The sequence below is a fragment of the Oncorhynchus kisutch genome, linkage group LG18, assembly GCF_002021735.2.
Source record: "Oncorhynchus kisutch isolate 150728-3 linkage group LG18, Okis_V2, whole genome shotgun sequence".
Classification (NCBI taxonomy): domain Eukaryota; kingdom Metazoa; phylum Chordata; class Actinopteri; order Salmoniformes; family Salmonidae; genus Oncorhynchus; species Oncorhynchus kisutch.
Genome location: NC_034191.2, coordinates 48,856,031 through 48,879,081, shown reverse-complemented (window position 1 = coordinate 48,879,081; position 23,051 = coordinate 48,856,031). Strand labels below are relative to the sequence as shown.

The following is a 23,051-nucleotide window of genomic DNA, read 5'->3' as shown; positions in this document are numbered from 1 at the left end:
CTTACTATAAAGTCAGACACCTTTGGTCATTCATAACACATAACACAGTGCCTTGCAAAAGTATTCATCCCCCTTGGCATTTTTTATATTTTGTTGCATTACAACCTGTAATTTAAATGGATTTTTATTTGGATTTAATGTAATGGACATACATAAAATAGTCCAAATTGGTGAAGTGAAATGAAAAAAATTACTTGTTTCAAAAAATTCTAAAAAAGAAATTACAAATAATTGGTGGGTGCATATGTATTCACTCCCTCTGCTATGAAGCCCCTAAACAAGATTTGGGTCAACCAATTACCTTCATAAGTCACATAATTAGTTAAATAAAGTCCACCTGTGTGCAATCTAAGTGTCACATGACCTGTCAAATGATATCAGTATATATACACCTGTTCTGAATGGCCCCAGAGTCTGCAACACCACTAAGCAAGGGGCACCACCAAGCAAGTGGCACCATGAAGACCAAGGAGCTCTCCAAACAGGTCAGGGACAAGTACAGTGGAGAAGTACAGATAAGTACAGTTAAGGGTTGGGTTATAAAAAAATATCTGAAACTTTGAGCATCCTACAAAGCACCATTAAATCCATGATTAAAAAATGGGAAGAATATGGCACCACAACAAACCTGCCCACCAAAACTCACAGACCAGGCAAGGAGTGCATTAATCAGAGAGGCAACAAAGAGAGCAAAGATAACCCTGAAGGAGCTACAAGCGGAGATTGGAGTATTTGTCCATAGGACCACTTTAAGCTGTACACTCCACAGAGCTGGGCTTTACGGAAGAGTGGCCAGAAAAAGAAAAAAAAAACACATTTGGTGTTCACCCAAAGGCATATGGGAGACTCCCCAAACATATGAAAGAAGGTACTCTAGTCAGATTTGACCATCAAGGAAAACGCTTTGTCTGGCGCAAACCCAACACCTCTCATCACCCCAAGAAAACCATCACCACAGTGAAGCATGGTGGTGGCAGCATCATGCTGTGTGGATGTTTTTCATCGGCAGGGACTGGGAAACTGGTTAGAATTGAGGGAATGATGGATGGCGCTAAATACAGGGAAATTCTTGAGGGAAATCTGTTTCCGTCTTCCAGAGATTTGAGACTGGGACTGAGGTTCACCTTCCAGCAGGTCAATGACCCAAAGCATACAGCTAAAGCAACACTCGAGTGGTTTATTAAGGGGAAACATTTAAATGTCTTGGAATGGTCAAGTCAAAGCCCAGACCTCAATCCAATTGGGAATCTGTGGTATGATTTAAAGATTGCTGTACACCAGCTTAACCCATCCAACTTGAAGGAGCTGGAGCAGTTTTGCCTTGAAGAATGGGCAAAAATCCCAATGGCTAGATGTGCCAAGCTTATAGAGACATACCCCAAGAGACTTGCAGCTGTAATTGCTGCAAAAGATGGGTCAACAAAGTATTGACTTTGGGGGGGGTGAATAGTTATGCACGCTCAAGTTTTCAGTTTTTTTTGTCTTATTTCTTGTTTGTTTCACAATAAAAAATATTTTGCACCTTCAAAGTGGTGGACATGTTGTGTAAATCAAATGATTCAAACCCCTCCCAAAATCAATTTTAATTCCAGGTTGTAAGGCAACAGAATAGGAAAAATGCCAAGGGGGTGAATACTTACGCACGCCACTGTATTTAAAGGCTTAATGATGTAAACACTTAGGGAAGTATCACTAACAGCTACAGCAAATAAACATTAAAGATGTTTAAACCATACATTCCCTTTGATTTGTAATTGTTTTTAAACAATGCACACACATGAAGTTTCAAAAAGTCCAGCAATGCAATTACATTGAACATTACACTGTTACGCGGAGCGAAGCAGGTGAACCCAAGAGCAGACTCAGATGATGAGATAAGGTAACCAAGGTATTTATTGAAAAACAGGGGGAAGATGTGGTGCAGGCCAGGGAGCGCTTGGGCGGGTTGCAGGGAGCCAGGTTCTGAGACTGAGGCTGGAGCGAGGGGAGTTGGGGCTGGGTATGCAGGTCCGGAGAGGAATCCAAGGAAGCAGTAGAGTGGGGAGTCCAGGACAGGGTAGCAGGACTGACGAGACGTGGGACTGGAGACAGGGACCCGAGTCAGAGCGGACAGAACTGTATGAGAGAGAAAAACAATCAAGCTTGGGAAAACAGGCACAACACGCAAACAGGATCTAATCAGGAAAAAATGGCTAAAAATGCAGACTGACTGAGCAGAGGTTACAATCTGGCAGTGTGGAATTGGCAGGGCTGAGTATTTGTAAGGTCTTGATTAATGAACATGTTGCCGTCGCCGAAGGAACCCGGGGGTGCCTCAGCTAGCTCGTCAGGCTTCCACACCTTAGCTGGCTCGAGAGGTCTTCTTGCCTCGGTGGGCTCGGCAGGCCCCCACTCCACGTCATGCTTCAGTCGGCCCATCAGGCACCCACGCCTCAGCCGGATTGTCGGGTTTCTACGCCCCAACCGGCTTGTCCAGCGCCCATGCCTCGGCCAGCCCGTCAGGCTCACCCAGGTGGGACGCCGGGTGGCGCCCCTGGGGGGGGGGGTACTGTCACACCTGCTACCGCACTCCCTCTCTGGGCGCTCGAGGGTGCCAGGCTGCCCTTCATTACGCACACCTGTCACCCTAATTACATGCAGCAGCGCTCATTGGACTCACCTGGACTCCTTCCCTTTGTTGATTGCCCTGTCTATAACTGTCTGCTCACCCGTTTGTTCCCTGTGTCTGCATTAATGTCGTTATGTGTTCATGTCCAGACGCTGTCCTGTCCTGTTCCATGTCCATTGTTAATTAAATGTACTCCCTGTGCCTGCGTCTCGTCTACCAGTGTCAAACCTTACAGGATGGTGTCCTCAGGTCTCTGCTGTTTGTTTGCTAGAGTACCCTCCGTATAGCTTGGAAAAATGAAACCTTGGTAGCAGTAATCTCTCCGGTTAATTTTGGCCAAAATTAGGTTGTAGGTTTTGATCTGGAGTGAAGGCCAAGCTCCAAATCTATCCTTTTGTAAATAAACATGTTGAAAAATGTGAGCTCACATACAGCTGAGTCTCTTTCTCTATCTGTTGAGGCTACTGCAGACCTTCATCGCAAAACAGTGTGTTTTAATCAATTATTTGGTGACTTGAATATATTTAGTTCAGTTGTATCTAAAAAAGGATAACTATGTAAATGTTTCACTATTTAAAAAAAAATCTAATTCACTGATAAGGATTGTTCCCCCCCCCCATCTGAGGAGCCTCCACTGTTATGGGGAGATGGGAGGAAGAGGAAAAGCAAACTGACAGCACAGTCAATGTATGCAGTCTCGCTACCTCACACAAGCATACATGTACGCACACACACACACACACACACACACGCAGAAACACACGCTGCAGATCCGGGAAGCATTATTCACTGTGCAGGGCACTCGGAAAGCAGAAAATCGAGGAGAGGAACATAAATCTTTAATTCAACTCCAGAGTAAAGATAAAAGTTCTATACTTTCTGCAAATCCTAGAAATGTGGTTTATCTTGCCTGCAAAGTATCCCATGACAGATGCCCAGTCAGCATGTTCATCTATGGTCATTTAGGGACCACAGATAACACAATGTTGGGGGAATTATGACCAGAATCTTAGAGATTACTGCTACCATCTGGAGGTGAGGGAAGTAAGGGTACAATTCTCTCGACTGAGCAAATAAATATGTTAGAATTTGAATGTAACTAATGGCCCTCCAAAGTACAGAACTGCAGAAAAAGTTGTATACTGTTTTGTATCAATAGTATGAACAACATCAATAGTATCTGGACTTCTGAACAATACTATGGTGTGTCTCAAGATTTTCGGAAGCCTGATCCGTCTAAGATAGACTGTGTCTGTGCTTGATTAAAAGATATCAATAAACAGTCCAGATAGAGTGAGGTTATGTATCTCTTGACATTTAGGAAATGCGATTTTTTTATCTGCATTTCCAAGTGTCATCCTTCAGTTAAAGGATCAGCAGTCTGTTCAACCTCCATTCATCATGCCTTTTGTACTGTTGTCAGTGTTAGGCCCACTGTCCCCTTCTCCTTGACATATAAATTACTGATGATGACCACTCCCGTGGTCAAACTGCCACTGTAGCCAGATTAACTATGATCTGTTACTCAAGAGCTGGCCAATTTCCTAAGAGTAAGAAATATCAAATGATGAAAATGTTCAAATGTTCCAATATGGCCGCTCTTTAAAAGTCTCCATGTCCAGGTCAAAGGCAATTCCATGTAACCGTGTTCTTCTGAAACACAGCAGTCACTTCTCTCTCCTAAAACTCTACTTGAAACTAAAGAACCAATAAAAAGGTTATTATACAACTTAGATCTCAGAGCTCTAAAAGTCTAAGTGGTTGGGGGGGGGGCTCTACTAAGCTAACACATGGAATAGTTTTAAGATGGTCATATAATGGATCATTTACCGTTTCATTTAGAATTTTAGGACCCCTTTAGGTATCAACAAAATATATCACCTGTATTGTTTTTAGGATGCCCCCGATTTGGGAAATGCGCGTCGCAATATGTCTAGCTGATTGAGTTGCGGCTGTCAGTGAAAAGCGTCTAAAACATGTGTCTTAAGTATAAAGATAATGTGTCTTAAGTATAATTGAAAATGTTACATCAAGAAGAAGGGTGTGTGGCGAAGATATTGTATATCTGTTACAACATTGTGCACAATATGGGAATTGGGAAAGTGGCATTCGGTTGAACAAAGTTAATGTCACGTATACTCCCTCTCCGGCCTTTATGTCATCAGGCTGCTGATTATCCCGCACACCTGTCACCATCGTCAAGCGCACCAGCTCCTCATGACACTCACCTGGACTCCATCACCTCCTTGATTATCTTCCCTACATCTGTCACTCCCCTTCGTTCCTTCATCAGGTGTTATGGACTCTGTTTCATGTCGGTGTGGTGTTTGAGTTTCGTGGTTATTGTTTTGTTTATTAATTAATTAATTAAACACTCACTCACCCACCCTGTACTTGCTTCCGAATCTCAGCGCACTCTTTGGTTCATCTTTAATCTACAGTTTATTATTAACATTGTGGTAAAAAGTGTTATATTGTTCCACGTTTCTTTGCCATTTCTTCACATGTTCGACAACAGAATACGCATCTAAATGCTAATACTTGTGTCTATTTACTTGGCCACTTCACGTTTAACATTATTTCACAACATCCTTGAGACACAGGCTACTTCCGGCATGCATACACTGGATATTGGATGTAAAAGGTATGGACTCTTTCTTATGACTCTTTGGCCAAAGGGGCAGTCTTTCGCGAGCTGCCTAAGTGACTGCCTCCCATCCTTAGACTGCCTCCCCTCCCCTCAGCATTGCACAGCTCAGGCCACCCCGCTCTGTATTTGAAGCATGGACAAATGGCAATTGCTGTCTAGGAGGAAAATGAAGAGGATCCATTAGAGAGAGATCTTCTGTTATTCTGAGATAGGAATTTGAATTTGCTTATGAATTTGCAACTTTTTCCCATTTTGAAATGCAAATAATGTATACCTTAAAGTTCCGTATTTTACAACTTGAATATTCAAACATTTGACAATTACACATATGGCACTATCCCTCCAATTGATTTTGGCTATCTGTGAATTGAATTCCTCAAAGAACCATAAACTGCCAGCGTCTGATTCATGTGTCAAACCATGAGGTCATAATGTCACATACAGAAATGCAGTTATAGTAATATATGGCCTCATTGGTCTGAATAGCCTATAGCTGAGGTATATGCCATATTTTGCTGAACCACAAGACAATTATTGGATTTATCTAATGTGTATTTCAAGGCATTAGTGTCATGGATTTTGTGGTTTATTGACAAATTAAATGATCAAATATGCATTTAAGTCAAGTATATTACAGGCAGTTCACATATGCACAATAAAAACAACCCTCAATGCAGGGTTAAATCTTTACTGAGAGGGACTCAGATGTGCTGTCTCACTATTTTGATATGAAATATTACACACTCTTACATACACTGCTGTAATACATTTCTCAGAGGAGATATAACTTATATGGGCTCCGATAGCTTCGCCTATTAACCAGGCTATAAGTCTGAAAAGATTACTATTCGGCCACACACACACACACACACACACACACACACACACACACACACACACACACACACACACACACACACACACACACACACACACACACACACACACAGAGAGGAGAGACCCAGAAGGGACAGAGTGAGTGAGAGAGAGAGAGAGACCTGAAACAGAGGTCCGTTAAATTGAAAGTATTTTATAGCCCAGTTGTCATATAAAGTAGAGGGGGATAGATATTCCACCTCTGCGGATCTCCCAGTAACCATATAACATATTTCCAGTGTCATATTTGCAACTTCAGCTTCAGGGGAGAGACCGACTGCACAGAGAGTGTTGTACCGTGAAATGAGGAAGCACGGATAAGATATTCTGTATGATAGATGTTCTTCTTCTTCTGAAACACACAGACAGACACACAACAGCTATTTTATCAAGCGATAAAGCCCTCGTTTGACCTTCTTAATAGGATCGAAGAGGAGAAAGTTGAGATGACAGTTAATAAAATACCCTCCCAGCTCGGTCCTCACCGGTTCCAAGTGCTGTGTAATGTCACACCGTGGGGATGTCCTTCAGGACAGGTGCTTGTGCGTCAGAACATCTGCTCAACAGTATCTGTCTTAGAAGAACCATGTTACCCTATTACCCAATTATTTTCCTCATCAAACCTAGACACTAGATGTCTGCATATTGCAACACCAACTTTACAATTGTCAAGAAGTTCATGAGATGGACAAAGACATGTATGCACGCATTAATGCATGCCCCTAAGCATGCACACGCTTGCACACGCACACACACCCACAAACACACAAATTCAGTTACACCCACATGCACACATACATTAGCATAAACACTCAAACTTGCAATAGGCTACTGGCAAGATAGTGATTGTTACAGTTCAGTGAACAAACATTTATTGTTTCACTATAGAGTCGCCTTTGTCTATTTGCTTATGTATGTATAAAAGCACAAGTCCTTTTTTCCTGCTGAATTTCAAGCTCAATAAACAGAGAAACCAATTTTCAATTCACATTAAAACCAGATCTATTGGATAGAGATATGTAACAGATGGAGGAATCTATTCTTGCTGAGAGTCCCTGATGGCTTGTACGGTTTTCATCTCTCTGACAAAGTCAATCACGGCTGAATTCAAAGGAACCCACACAGTTTAGTTGGCATTTGGTGCTGCATGGGTGCCACCACTATACACCTATGTAGGCCTAAGCAGGCTATAACGTAGGCAGAGGCCTAATGGACATTGTCTTGGAGTTAAGCCTACCTTAGTCTTCGATAAGACCATTCTCTACTTGGAAACAAAACACGTGTTGATAGATGTGTTTTAACATTCGTATTAGCAGCAAAGAGATCTGTTAATTAACTTCGCGCTCCATCGGACACTAATTCCACACAGCGTCCATCAAGTCCAATGAAAACTGCATCGTGCATTTCAACATAGATCGCTACTGCTCTCTTGTGGCTGTAGGCTCCTACTGCCGTTACGCAAAGAGACCAGTTGTGAGTTGGCTGACACAGTTGGCCTTGTATCATGGAAGACATGGGTCACAAATTCTAACACATCACATCTCAATGACCCACACCCTTGCATAGGCAATGAACAATGTCTAATTGCTGACACAAAAAAAATACATGTTTGGAGAAAAAAAAGGTATGTGGATGAAGGTCATGCTTAAGCAAATCAACCATAAAGGGAAGTTAATGGCTACAGTTCAGATTATTTTTTTTTTCATGACAAACATTTTTAGAAAAAGGCTGTAACCACGGGTGTGCCAGTTACCCCGGTTGTCACACCCTGATCTGTTTCACCTGTCCTTGTGCTTGTCCCCACCCCCCTCCAGGTGTCGCCCATCTTCTCCGTTATCCCCTGGGTACTTATACCTGTGTTTTCTATCTGTCTGTGCCAGTTCGTCTTGTTTGTAAAGTCAACCAGTGGTTTGTCTCAGCGCCTGCTTTCCCCCCCAGTCGCTCTTTTTCTCGCCCTCCTGGTTTTGACCCTTGCCTGTCCTGTCTCTGAGCCCGCCTGCCTGACCACCCTGCCATCCTGCACCTTTGCCCCACCTCTTGATTACTGCCCCCTGCCTGCCTTGGCATGTTGTTTGCCTGCCCATGGTGCTGTAATAAACATTGTTACTTTGACACAGTCTGCATCTGGGTCTTACCTTCAAAACCTGACACCGGTAGAAGATTATGTCAAAGGGTTTCACACAAGTGTGTTAAAATCAATTTACTCTGTTTTATTTAGAAATTCTTTAGTAAGTAATAGTTAAAAGCTAAGTCTAGTTGTCTCATTTAAATTATTTAAATAAAATATGGGGGGGGGGGGGGGTGTCGCACATGTCACCATTACTAACCTCACTATGAGGAGATTTGATGTAAAGTCCCTCCTTTTTAATTTTCTTTGTTCTTTCTTTGTAGTTCCTTTCCCGTACATTCCATTATGTACAATTACACCAAATCTCATTTAAATAATGCAAGATTTTAAAACCCAGCAGTCTTTAAAATAACATTCATGAGCAAAAGGTTATCAAAAGTTGTTTTTAATTCATAGAAATGTATTTATTGGAAATATAATATAACTTCTAAAATTAAATATAAAATTTAATAACAATAACTTAACTAATTAACTCAGTGTAACATTGATGTGGCAACTCTCTTATGTTCTGCTATTGCACAATTCTAATTTGTATATAGGTCACGAATAAAGCTATCCCAAGTCAAATTGGAGCACAACTCATGAGTCCACCTCCTGCACCGCTCACACCTAATCCAGTCCCCACCTGTGACTGAAAACAGGGGGAGCGATGCCAATTGAAAAGCTCTGTCTTAACAACGTAGCTATCCCATCAAAATTACATAAAATGCTGTGCAAAATTGCTAAAAGGCTAGTTGCCCTCAACACACTCATCCAACATATTACTACTTTATTCAAAAAGTATCTACATTTTCTCTCTAAACAAGTGGATTATTTATTTTAAGGCTTTCCTTACTTGCATATTTTAAAAAAAACATTTATAGATCTAACTTCATTGGAATATATCTACAAGTTTTTCAAATTTTCAAAAAAAATGTGATCAACTTCTCATCAAATCGTTTTCTTGAAATACCTCCAAAAGTTGTGACAACACGGAGGAAATGTTTTGTTGAGCATGAGCAGTGGCAGCCAGGGTACGTTTGGGGGAAATAATTTGGTGACATCTTGTGGTCTTTATGTGAATTACAGAGGGGGTATACTGTATCCTGATGATGAATTTATAGAATAAAATCTCTGTTACTAACCAGGTTTCCATCCAACATGTTTATGCGCATAAAGTATATGTTGGATAAAACATGTCATGACAGGCATAATGGAAACATAAAATGTATCGGTACACTTTACAAATGTCTACAAAACAAAATATGCTCGACAAGGTGGGATCTATTTGTGTCAGTAAAATGAATTATGCGAGAAATTTAGGAGGAAACGCTTTCATGCGCAAATATTGATACAATAACCATCATATCGAAGTACACATGGAGTCACGCGATGACATGTTGTGTGGTAAAACAAATAAATACAAATAAAAGACATGTTGTGTGGTCCTCCCACTGCGACCTGTCAGGAAACCATGCAGTTTATCAGGCTACAGATTAAATAAATGATGATGAACTTCACACGGTTGTGAAAGTGCAATGTGATGAGCTTGATGCTATTTTCCAATACATATCGAGGGTCTTGTTCTGGAGACATGATGATCAGATCGATGCTTGACTGCTGTTTGACAAATACACATTTTATAATTATAATAATCTCATCATGTAGACTAGCCTAATCGCACAGCCTACCCGCACTGTTGTTGCCTAGAGCGCACGTGCCAAAACCAGAGAAGGTGCTATTTAACGCAACAGTTTTGGAAAATGCGATTGACATTTTATTTGGTACAATGAAAAATTAAGCGAAACAAATATTTTTGTGTGCACTATGTCATCACGCGCTGATTTGTATCTGGTACGAGTCCGTTTGGTGACAACACTAGTGCTGGTTAAATTGCGCATATTTTCTACATGTGGATTTTAGAATATTTTCATGAAAATCTGCCGCCAATTGGATGGAAACCTAGCTACTCATGGTGGGTTGATCATGGATAGGTTTCATTCAGTGGTTGTGAAGTAGGCTTTGCTACAGATGAGGCTATGAGAACATCATCAAACATTTCTTGAAGCCTCCAGTAAAAGCTGTTCTGCCCTTCAACGATTCAGCTGCAGAACATTTTTTTTTTGCACTCAAACAAAACGCATGCGCATGGAGCAAACGAATTGCAACACAGTGCAGACGGTTGTGATTGAGGCAAGAATCACCTGTATTCTGGCATTCATGGTGACACAGTGAGTACAGTTACATTGGGATTTCCGCTTTGAAATATAATTGAATGCTAAAATTTGAATTAGATTCAGCAATCTAAATGGAAAATGATGGACACTAGATAATTATTGCCAGCATGGTTTCTTGACAATCTCGTTCTATCTTTTGGAAATAGCTACCGAATTGAATGGTCATTTATTTATTTATTGCTGCTGTAGTCATCATTTGCATCAGATCATTAGATGCCATATTCTCCATCTTGAAAGAAAAATACACCGTATGCGTTATTATACTGTCAGCATACAGTATTTCGTTTAAAATATTCTCAATATTGATTAACCTAATAAATGGTAAAAACAAAACAAAAGCGCTCTAACCCCCAAGTCTCCATCTGTGTTGTATCTGAGGATGCTTGGATGGAGGCAGCAACGCCTCGTCTTTCTCATCCCATGCATTTCTCACCCCAGAGCGCGTTAAAATGATTTGATCCTGCGAATGTTAGGCTTGGTAATAGGCGTTTAATAGCTTAGATATAGCTTATATATGTTTATGTATGTAATGTCAATGACGGTATTTTGCATAGCCAACTGGTACTACATTTCTCGCTATAATAAGTTATCACTTTGACAGTGAAAAGAAGTTCGCACAACGATCATTCTGCTCTGTTGAAGCGGTCAAAGCATTCCGCAAGACATGCGCGCTCGAGCTGATGTGACGACATGCCGTGGGGATTCCCTCAGTAGGCTACTATTTTTACGTGGTTTCGAGATTTTGTACAAGCAGTGGCGGTTCTAGCTTGTATGGCTCCCTGGGCGAACCACCCCCAAAAATATGACTCATAAATATCAAAAAGAAGTATCAAAGACAAATAGAAACAAATGTGTGTTGATTTGGCACTCGAGCATCAATACATTACCCATCCCCCAACACTGCTAACCAAGAGTCAAGACCAAACCAATTCACCTTGGTGGTGTGCAGACTGGTTTAATATTATTCTTAACGATTTCGCACAAAGCAGAAAAAAATTCAACAATATGTCTGTGTAACTATATATTCACAGTATTATGAATGAATTGTGGTTTATTTGGTAGCATTTCGTAGTGTGTCTGATTTTACTAATTGCATTAGTACTGTACACATTTAGAGGTGCGCTATTTGATAGATTTTTGATAGATCTCCGGCTCCCAGTTGGGAGATCTGAGGTCGCTTCCCTCCCCATCTCCTGCATCTGAGTGGGAGACCTTCCCAGGCAGTAGCCTGCCTAGCTCACAAACTAGAATCAGGGCGCCCACTTCGAAAAGGTTAATTGACCCACAGTACAACACGGTGACATGCTATCATTGACGTGGCGTGCAAATGAGCGCTAGAAAACCGATCGCGCAATTTGTGGGCGCCCCGTGCTGCCCCCGGCAAGATGCCGCTCTGGGAGGCTGCCCATGTCGCCTATACCTAAATCCGCCACTGTGTACAAGTCTTTAAAATGGCATATTTTTCACTCCCTCAATGTTATCTACAAGAAGATATGGATACAAGTATACGGATGGATGACTGATGCCTGCATTCTATGTGGGAATTATCTGAACCAACTCGAGTTTCCAGGTTGTATAGCCTAAGTGAGTGCAGTGTGCTGTATTGTATTGTATTGGGGGGGGGGGGGGGGGGGGGGGTCTGCAGTATTGTGAGTCTGTCTCACCTACAACCTCAGCGTGGTGTTGTGTGTCCTGGTCTGCAGCCCATGGGGTCAGAGCGGCTGGAGATGCGCAAGAGACAGATGCAAATGCACCAGGAAGCCGCGGCCAGTGTCCTCCAATCACAGCACAGGATGGGGAACATGCCCACCAACGCCTCCAATGCCTGTTGTTTCTGCTGGTGTTGCTGCTGCAGCTGCTCCTGGTAGGTACCACTATACTATCCATAGTAAGGGTTTGTGTCCCAAATGGCACTCTATTCCTTATATGGCGCATTACTTTTGACTAGGGCCCATAGGGTGCCATTTGGGACATAACCCATAGCTACCTTCCATTATATATACCATGCTTATACCAAAACTCTGCACTCTGGAGCAGGGGCGTCATGCACCCCAAAAATCTGAGGGGGCACCAAGTATGTGAAGATGGCTGGGGAGTGGTCTGGAGTGGGACTGAGCCCCCAGTCAGAAAGTTGGAGAATTTTGCATTTTTCAAACACCTGAAACGGTCTTTCCTGCAATCAAGAGCCATAATCATTATACTTAATTCTATTTAAAAAATATGTATATTTTTATGCATATCTAAGCATACCTCTTGAGCTGTCTGTATCCTCTGTAGTTATTTTGTTAAAGAAACTACATATGCTCAAATCTGGGTATAAGATTGAAAGGAATGTGGGTCATATTCAGTGAATTTAGTAATTGTTTGTGTTTCTAAAGTCCACCGACAGCTGGCATGCCAGCTAAGATAGTTAGACAAGCTAGCTACTTGATTGATAGCCTGAAATTGCTTATTGGTATCTAGTTATGAGGTTGGGAGATTAGGAACCTATCTGGGCTAGCTAAAGCCAACTTCATAAAATTGCTAGGTGGATAGTAGTATTACAGAGAGACAACAAACAAAAAATGAAACATATTATTTATATTTTACAGGACATCTCTGAGGGGGCACGTGCCCCCTATGCACATGACGTCGTTATCTGGAGCAACCTACATACAGTGCATTCGGTCGTCTTCAGAACCCTTGACTTTTTCCACATTTTGTTATGTTACAGCCTTATTCTAAATGGATTACATTGTTTTTTTGCTTCATCAATCTACACAAAATACCCCTTAATGACAGAGCAATATTTGTTTTTGACAAATTTTTGCAAATTTTTACAAAATAAAGTATTCCGACCCTTTACTCAGTACTGTGTTGAAGCACATTTGGCAGCGATTACAGCCTTGAGTCTTCTTGGGTAGATGCTACAAGCTTGGCACAGCTGTATTTGGGGAGTTTCTCCCATTCTTCTCTGCCGTTCCTTTCAAGCTCTGTCAGGTTGGATGGGGAGCGTTGCTGCACAGCTATTTTCAGGTCACTCCAGAGATGTTCAATCGGGTTCAATTTGGGCTCTGGCTGGGCCACTCAAGGACATTCATAGACTTGTCCCGAAGGCACTCCTGCGTTGTCTTGGCTGTGTGCTTAGTGAAGGTGAACCTTCACTTCAGTCTGAGGTCCTGAGCACTCTGAAGCAGGTTTTCATCAATGATCTCTCTGTACTTTGCTTCATTCATCTTACCCTCAATCCTGACTAGTCTCTCAGTCCCTGCCACTGAAATAAATCCCATAGCATAATGCTCCCACCACCATGCTTCACCGTATGAATGGTGCCAGGTTTCTTCCAGACATGACACATGGCATTCAGGCCAAAGACTTCCATTTTGGTTTCATCAGCCCAGAAAATCTTGTTTCTCACGGTCTGAGGGTCTTCAGGTGCCTTTTGGCAAACTTCAAGTGGGCTTTCATGTGCCTTTTACTGAGGAGTGGCTTCCGTCTGGCCACTCTACCATAAAGGCCTGATTGTTGGAGTGCTGCAGAGATGGTTGTCCTTCTGGAACATCCTCCCATCTCCACAGAGGAACTCTGGAGCTCTGTCAGAGAGTCCATCGGGTTCTTGATCACCTCCCTGACCAAGGCCCTTCTCCCCCGATTGTTCAGTTTGGCCAGGCAGCCAATTCTAGGAAGAGTCTTGGTGGTTCCAAACGTCTTCCATTTAAAAATGATAGAGGCCACTGTGTTCTTGGGGACCTTCAATGCTGCAGACATTTTTTGGTACCCTTCGCCAGATCTGTGCCTCGACACAATCCGGTTTCGGAGCTTTATATACAATTCCTTCGACCTCGTGGCTTGGTTTTTGCACTGACATGCACTGTCAACTGTAAGCCCATATATAGACAGGTGTGTGCCTTTCCAAATAATGTCCAATCAATTTAATTGTCCAATCAAGTTGTACAACCATCTCAAGGATGATCAATGGAAACAGGATGCACCTGAACTCAATTTCGAGTCGCAGAGCAAAAGGTTTGAATAAGGTATTTTGTTTTTTTATTTGTAATAAATTTAGAATTATGTGATACTGTGTGTAAATTGATGAGGGGAAAAAAGATTTTTAGAATAAGGCTGTAACATAACAAAATGTGGAAAAAGTCAAGGGTCTGAATACTTCCCGAATGCACTGTACAATATACTCTGCACAGGACACAAACAGAGGCATAAAAACGGAGCATCTGCCAGCTACACACGGTCTCTGTGGACAAAACCCACAGGGACATTTATGTTTTGAAGTCATAGATGTATACGTAAGCAAGGATTATGCCTCTTCCTCTGACTGCTCTCTTAGGACAGCACTACCTGTTGTGTGCAGAATAAGAGCATGCTAATTCACACCTCAGGGAGTGGGAATAGTCTCTGTCTCCACATCAACCTCAATTAAGTTGTGCTAATTGTCGCAGAGCTACAGTGTGTGTCTGGAGAGCCCAGATGTGGTGGATTCTCACCTGCCTTTAATTAGGCTACAGGTGACTGCTATACTAGGTGTTTAAATTAACTCCAGCACATCTCTAAGGACTGGATGACAGTAGTGTTTACACAAGACCTCCCTGCCGAACTCACGCATCCGGGACATGTGCACCTACCACCACTGTTGTTCACAGTTTGGAACAAACAACATGCCTGCTGCCCTCCACGCCAATTGACAATAGCCGAAAACCCTACATTGTACATACAGTACATTTTCTATTTCTATTCCGTTTTTCACTGTTTTTCAGTCTGACTGTTATGACAGAGGATGAGAGGATTCAAAGAAGCACCTATGAGAGGAGGGCAGAGGGAATCGCAAACTGTGATGACAGGTAACAGCACTACACAGTAAATATACCCTATAGGGTTAGCTACATAGTTTAGGAAAAACAAGAAAAGGGGATATGGTTGAGACTGTTTAATAAAATCTCTAGACACAGAGATCCTACTAAATTACTAATATGTGATGTAATGTTTTGAGTTCTATATGTAATTATATAGAGCTAGAGCTGAAACGTCAACATTAAACATTCTCAACTACATCTATTGTATGAAATAAAGAGCACGGTCCCTTTTTTGAAGCCCCAAGCCTACTCTGGAGGATGCGACAATATGGACCATGTCGTTTGAGAGGCTGATGAAGAGCCCCGCAGGGCGGGGCTGCTTCCGACAGTTCCTAAGGACAGAGTTTAGTGAAGAGAACATGATGTTCTGGTTGGCCTGCGAAGAGCTCAAAAAGGAGACCAACAAAACTGTGGTGGAGGAGAAAGTACGACAGATCTATGAGGACTTCATTTCTATCCTCTCCCCTAAAGAGGTGAGCTTACACCGCTTTGGCCTTTCTTGAGACTGAAGTATCCTATAATTGTGCTCATTTATAGCTGTAAGCCTAAAATGCTTTCTCCATAGAGTATTCTCATTAGTGTGACTTGCTTCAGCAAGACTACTCTAGATTTCACATACCTCCGACTTATTACAGTTATTCATTAGACCGCTACTGCTCTTATTCAACTTCTCTGGTTGTTTAATTACTTCTCCAGGTGAGTTTGGACTCACGTGTTCGAGACGTGATCAACAAGAACATGCTGGAGCCCACGTCCCACACGTTTGAGGACGCCCAGCAGCAGATCTACACTCTGATGCAGAGAGACTCATACCCACGCTACATGAACTCGACAGCGTATGCCGAATTACTGCAGGGCCTGGAAGAACCACCACCTGCCACAGAGCCATAGACTTCCATTCTCCATCAATCACTCTACACATTGCTCTTAGATGACACTTGTGTATCTTAGGTCCAGCTTTCAGTTACAGTTCACATGTTGATTGATCAATAGGCTCTATTTACAAAAATGTCGATATTAAGGTGTAACTACTGTGTGCTACCTTAAATATTGGCTTTCCAAAATCCTCAAAGCGAGCAAGAACATACGCTGTATTCTAATTCAGATTTCAAGATGTTTCCAAGTATATTTATATTTTTATATTGCCTAGCACTTCACATTGCACTTTTCTATAGTTTTATGAGGGGAAAGCATGTTGTATCTGTTGGCACTGCATTTGTGTATAGTTCTATTGTCAGACTTAAATCATTTTCAGTTATTTTTAATGAAATCTAATTTCACTTAATATTAAGAAGACATGGGAAAGTGCCTTGGCATTAGATCGTTTACCACTACACCTTCAACATACAGTACCAGTCAATAGTTTGGCAACACCTACTCATTCCATGGTTTTTCTTTATTTTTACTATTTTCTACATTGTAGAATAGTGAAGACATCAAAACTATGAAATAACACATATGGAATCATGTAGTAACCAAAAAAGTGTTAAACAAATCAAAATATATTTTCTATTTGAGATTCTTCAAAGTAACCACCCTTTGCCTCGATAACAGCTTTGTACACTCTTGGCTTTCTCTCAACCAGCTTCATGAGGTAGTCACCTGGAATGCATTTCAATTAACAGGTGTGCCTTGTTAAAAGTTAACTTAATGCGTTTGAGACAATCAGTTGTGTTGTGACAAGGTAGGGTTGGTATACAGAAGATAGCCCTATTTGGTGAAATACCAAGTCCATATCATGGCAAGAACAGCTCAAATAAGCAAAGAGAAACAACAGTCCATCATTACTTTAAGACATGAAGGTCAGTCATACTTTAAGACATGAAGGTCAGTCAATATGGAACATTTCAAGAACTTTGAAAGTTTATTCAAGTGCTGTCGCAAAACCATCAAGTGCTATGATGAAACTGGCTCTCATGAGGACCGCCACAGGAAAGGAAGACCCAGAGGTATCTCTGCTGCATAGAATAAGTTCATTAGAGTTACCAGACTCAGAAATTGCAGCCCAAATAAAGGCTTCACAGAGTTCAAGTAACAGACCCATCTCAACATCAACTGTTCAGAAGAGACTGCATGAATCAGGCATTCATGGTGGAATTGCTCCAAAGAAACCACTGCTAAAGGACACCAATAAGAAGAATGGACATTAGACTGGTGGAAATTTGTCCAAATTTGAGTCCAAATTTGAGATTTTTGGTTCCAACCACTGTGTCTTTGTAAGACGCAGAGTAGGGGAACAGATGATCTCTGCATGTGTGGTTCCCACCGTGAAGTATGGAGGAGGTGGTGTGATGGTCCTTTCCTGGTGACACTGTGATTTATTTAGAATTCAGGGAAAGTTTAACCAGCATGGCTACCACAGCATTCTGCAGCGATACGCCATCCCATCTGGTTTGGGCTTAGTGGGACTATCATTTGTTTTTCAACAGGAAAAGGACCCAAAATACACCTCCAGGCTGTGTCAGGGCTATTTGAGCAAGAAGGAAAGTGATGAAGTGCTGCATCAGATGACCTGGCCTCCACAATCACTCGACCTCAACCCAATTGAGATGGTTTGGGATGAGTTGGACCGCAGAGTGGAGGAAAAGCAGCCAACAAGTGCTCAGCATATGTGGGAAGCATTCCAGGTGAAGCTGGTTGAGAAAATGCCAAGAGTGTGCAAAGCTGTCATCAAGGCGAAGGGTGGTTACTTTGAAGAATCTAAAATCTAAAATATATTTAGATTTGTTTAACACTTTTTTGGTTCCTACATGATTCCATATGTGTTATTTCATAGTTTTGATGTCTTCACTACTATTCTACAATGTAGTAAATAGTAAAAATAAAGAAAAATTAGTAGGTGAATGAGTAGGTGTGTCCAAACTTTTGACTGGTACTGTAGTTTGAATAAAATATCACAAAAATGGTGCAGCAGTTTAACACACTTGATATTAAATTGTGGTGCTTTCAGCTCTTCTCAAAGAATAGTAACTTTTTATGTACAGTGTGAGCTGATACCTGGAAAAAGATCTTGCCTGTGATATGAATACTGTGATGCTAATTTAGTCCTATTTCTCCGTCAAAACATAAACAGGAACATACATGTATGAAATAAATAGTATGTGACCATTCATATACTGTATTTGTGTATTGAATTAACAGAAAATGGCTTTCAAGTCTTACAAATCGAATAAAGCACAATAATTAATATGTTGTCGTCTTCTTTTACTATTGCATTATATCAGGGTTTTATTTCCCCATAGCAAATCAACATATTAAGATTCATATTTTCAAAACGATACAATCAAAAAAATACTCCCTGGAAGAGATGGCTTTTCAATAGCAAATAGCTACACTGACAACAGCACTGGCAACTGGCAAACAGATTCAAACATTAAAAGATTCCACCAGGCTCCAGCAGAGAATACAATTGTTTGAAGTTATGGTGTCCCTCTCCTTGGCTTGTCTCTAGCTAGCCCTCAGGCCTGTCCCTGACTATGTCTCTGTCAGTCTGAGTTAGCAGCAGGTTATATTGAGTGAGATATGTGGTTCAGACAGTCTATGGAGCATCACAGGAGTCACCTTCAAGCAACTCTAATGGCAGTGGGTGTGTAGGTCTAACCCTTAGATTGGAGGAAGCTGCTTGTCAATAAACTGCTTGATATCCATCATTTCCTGTTGGACGCAAGAGAGACAAGTATTACAACACAAAATATAATACATTAATTTCATGTCAACTCTATTATGCATGTTTAAAGACTTCAAAAAGTGCCAATCTTCTAAGTTGAACCATAATTACAGAATTCACACAGCTGCTGTACAAACCATACTAACCTCAGGGCAGGCACTGTGAGGCATTCTGGGATAGGTATTATAGGTGATGTTGGATAGGTTACAGAGGGTCTTTCGTTTCTCCACTGTGAGACATCCAAAATTACGGGCACCAGAGGGTCCGCCTCGCCATGGCACTGCAGGACATGCATCTCCTTGTTGGCAGAGTTGGCCGACGCCTGAGAAAGGACAACATTAGGGTTATATTTCAAATCAGCTACGACTTGCGACGTCTCTAGAACGATTTTGTCGATGTCTGGGAATTTACTTTGACCATTGTTGATTTGTGTGGTTTGGTAAAAGTAACAAGCTAATAGACTGTTTACATTCCAAAACAATAGAATGGATCTTATGTATAACCTAAGTGCACAACAGAACACTTCCAATGCAGGATATCCTATACTTGAGGGAGGGTGTACTGTAGAGGGAGCCAGCAGCTGAGAGCAACCATTCCCTCCGGCTTCTGTTGGGTCGTGAGAGCAGTGTAGAGAGACAACGCTCCATCCTGTATACACCAAAGCACACATATAATTACTATCGCTATGTCTTACCACTGAGTTTAGTACATTTGAGCGTTGTTTTACAGGTTTTTATTGTCACAGGCTAGTCTACCTGAGAAAACCCACCAAGAACAATTCTGTGGGATGTTATTCCAATCTTCACTTCTTGATCAATCAGCGTTTTAGCTGAGAAGACAGGCAGCACTCAATGAAATCAAATTCAAATAGAATCAAGCTCAGGTTCATACAGTTTAAAACATTACCATACTGTATGCCCTAGTGCAGCTATATCCAAACCATGTAGACTCACTTTTCTCTGAAACATGTTTAATACCAGCTTCGTCTTCCTCTGCATCTGTTTGCAACCCGATGATGTCAAACCTATAACATAGAGGGGAGTGATTAACCCAAATCGGCTACTGTTCTTGGATATTGCCTTCCTTTTAATAAAATTAAATAAACTTGACTTTTTACCAGGAGGGCATGGTCATGCCCACGTTTAATGTAACAGGCTTGAATGGACTGAAACATTTAAATAAATAAAAAACAGTTTCACTGTCATTAATAAATGCATATACAGTTGAAGTCGGACGTTTACATACACCTTAGCCAAAGACATTTAAACTCAGTTTTTCACAATTCCTGACATTTAATCCAAGCAAAAATGATCTGTCTAAGATCAGTTAGGATCACCACTTTACTTTAAGAATGTGAAATGTCAGAGTAATAGTAGAGAGAATGATTTATTTCAGCTTTATTTCTTTCATCACATTCCCAGTTGGTCAGAAGCTTACATACACTCAATTAGTATTTGGTAGCAATGCCTTTAAATTGTTTCACTTGGGTCAAACGTTTTCGGGTAGTCTTCCACAAGCTTCCCACAATATGTTGGGTGAATTTTGGCCCATTCCTCCTGACAGAGCTGGTGTAACGGAGTCAGGTTTGTAGGCCTCTTTGCTCGCACACGCTTTTTCAGTTATGCCCACAAATGTTCTACAGGATTGAGGTCAGGGCTTTGTGATGGCCACTCCAATACCTTGACTTTGTTGTTCTTAAGCCATTTTACCACAACTTTGGAAGTATGCTTGGGGTCATTGTCTATTTGGAAGACCCATTTGCGACCAAGCTTTAACTTCCTGGCTGATGTCTTGAGATGTTGCTTCAATATATCCACATAATTTCCCTTCCTCATGAAACCATCAATTTTCAGAATTGCACCAGTCCCACCTGCAGCAAAGCACGACCACAACATGATGCTGCCACCCCCGTGCTTCATGGTTGGGATGGTGTCCTTCTGCTTGCAAGCCTCCCCCTTTTCCTCCAAATATAACGATGGTTATTATGGCCAAACAGTTCTCCTTTTGTTTAATCTGTCACGACTTTCCTCTCATTGTTTGGGTGGCGCTCGGCGGTCGACATTGCCGGCCTTCTAGCCATCGCCAATCCACTTTTCATTTTCCATTGGTTTTGTCTTTGTTTCCAACACACCTGGTTTTCATTTCCCAATTACTGGTCATTAACCCTCTGTTTCCCCCATGTCTTTGTGTGTGATTGTTTATTGTTCATGTCGCTACGTTTCCTGATGGTTTTGTGGCAACCGTTATTGTTCGCACATTGGTACTGTTAATTGTGCTATTTTCTTGAGTAAAGTGCGTTGTTCACTCATCTCTCCTGCGCCTGATTTCATGCAGCAGCTACGCCCACAGTCTGACATCATCAGACCAGAGGACATTTCTCCAAAAAGTATGATCTTTGTCCCCATGTGCAGTTGCAAACCATAGTCTGTTTTTTTTTATGGCGGTTTTGGATCAGTGGCTTCTTCCTTGCTGAACGGCCTTTCAGGTTATGTCGATATAGGACTCGTTTTACTGTGGATATAGATACAATTGTACCTGTTTCCTCCAGCATCTTCAATAGGTCCTTTGCTGTTGTTCTGGGATTGATTTGCACTTTTCGCACCAAAGTACGTTCATCTCTAGGAGACAGAACACATCTTATGAGCTGAAGACTACAGTAAATGGAAATAATATGACCGATTACTCTTGAGTCAATGGTGAGTGGTAGGAGTAAATTGATGGATGAAATGAATGAGCTGTACTGCACATACCCAGTGTCACCCAGGCCATGAAGAAATATCACCTGTAATGCAAAAGAGATACATAAATGCACAATGTGGTTAGCTTTATTGACAACACTTTAATGTCAATGGCTTTGTCGGGTCTCGGTTTGGGGTATTGAACCCTCCACCTGCAAGCTACAGTGCAGGCTTTTGTTACAGCCTTTACTGTGAATACAGATGTATGTGAGACAATAATGTGAGAGCTATTGTCTGCAACAACATGCATGTTGCCTTCAATGCTCGCTGCCAAACATCCCTCACTCACCGCTGCAGTATCTTTCAGTGCGGCAGGTACAATAGCAGGCAACGGCAATGACATATTATTACCGCACATACAACCAGTGGCAGATTTAGGCGACATGGGCCACCGCCCAGGGTGGCATCTTGCCAGTGGCGGCACGGGGCACCCACACAAAAAGAAATCGGAATGGTGACATTTGCGTGATCAGTTTTCTGGGGGGCGGCAGGGTAGCCTAGTGGTTAGAGCGTTGGACTAGTAACCGGAAGGTTGCAAGTTCAAACCCCTGAGCTGACAAGGTACAAATCTGTTGCTCTGCCCCTGAACGAGGCAGTTAACCCTCTGTTCCTAGGCTGTCATTAAAAATAAGAATTTGTTCCTAACTGACTTGCCTAGTTAAAATAAAGGTCAAATAAATCAAATTAAATCAATATTGCTCATTTGCATGTTACATCAATGATATCGTGGGACTGTGGGTCAATTAACCTTGGGCGCCCTGATTCTAGTTTGTGAGCTAGGCAGGCTACTGCCTGGGAAGGTCTCCCACTCAGAAGTACGAGATGGGGGTGTGGGTAGGTTGACCTCAGGTCTCCCCACTGGAAGCCCGAGGTAGGGAGAGCAGGGGAATCTATCAAATAGTGCACCTCTAACTTTGTACAGTACTGCACACCACCAAGGTGAATTGGTTTAGTCTTGACTCTTGGTTTACAGTGTTGGGGGATGGGTAATGTATTGATGCTCAAGTGCCTAATCAACACAAATTTGTTTCTATTTGTCTTTGTTCTTTTTTATAGTCTTATTTTATATATATTTGTATATTTATATAGTTTTAAATGTTATGATTAGGTTTTTGTGTTCCAAATGTCTGAAGAAAAAAAATTTGGTGGGGGGGGACGGGCGCTGAAGGGGGGTTCGCCCAGGGAGCCAAACAAGCTAGAACCGCCACTGCACGTAAGTAGCTGGCGTTCAACAACATAATTGACGATGTATGCTTGGATGGGAAGACAGCGTTCAAGTTGTATCGCCCTTGGCCCTATGGTTTGCGATAGTTACGAGGGTACA

The 23,051-nt window shown here is 41.7% G+C and overlaps 1 protein-coding gene and 1 pseudogene across 1 annotated transcript; one reads left to right on the top strand and one right to left on the bottom strand.

The window, feature by feature from the left end:
* The first annotated feature begins 10,381 nt into the window (after window positions 1-10,381).
* LOC109908780 (regulator of G-protein signaling 20) lies at window positions 10,382-16,754 on the top strand. Its single transcript, XM_020507472.2, has 5 exons — window positions 10,382-10,472; window positions 12,182-12,342; window positions 15,227-15,310; window positions 15,561-15,795; window positions 16,019-16,754. The coding sequence occupies exons 2-5, from the start codon at window positions 12,185-12,187 to the stop codon at window positions 16,211-16,213; spliced, it is 672 nt and encodes a 223-aa protein (XP_020363061.1). The 5' UTR covers window positions 10,382-10,472; window positions 12,182-12,184; the 3' UTR covers window positions 16,214-16,754.
* A 1,929-nt stretch (window positions 16,755-18,683) lies between these two features.
* Window positions 18,684-21,131, bottom strand: LOC109909328 (acyl-protein thioesterase 1-like; annotated as a pseudogene).
* Window positions 21,132-23,051: the final 1,920 nt, after the last annotated feature.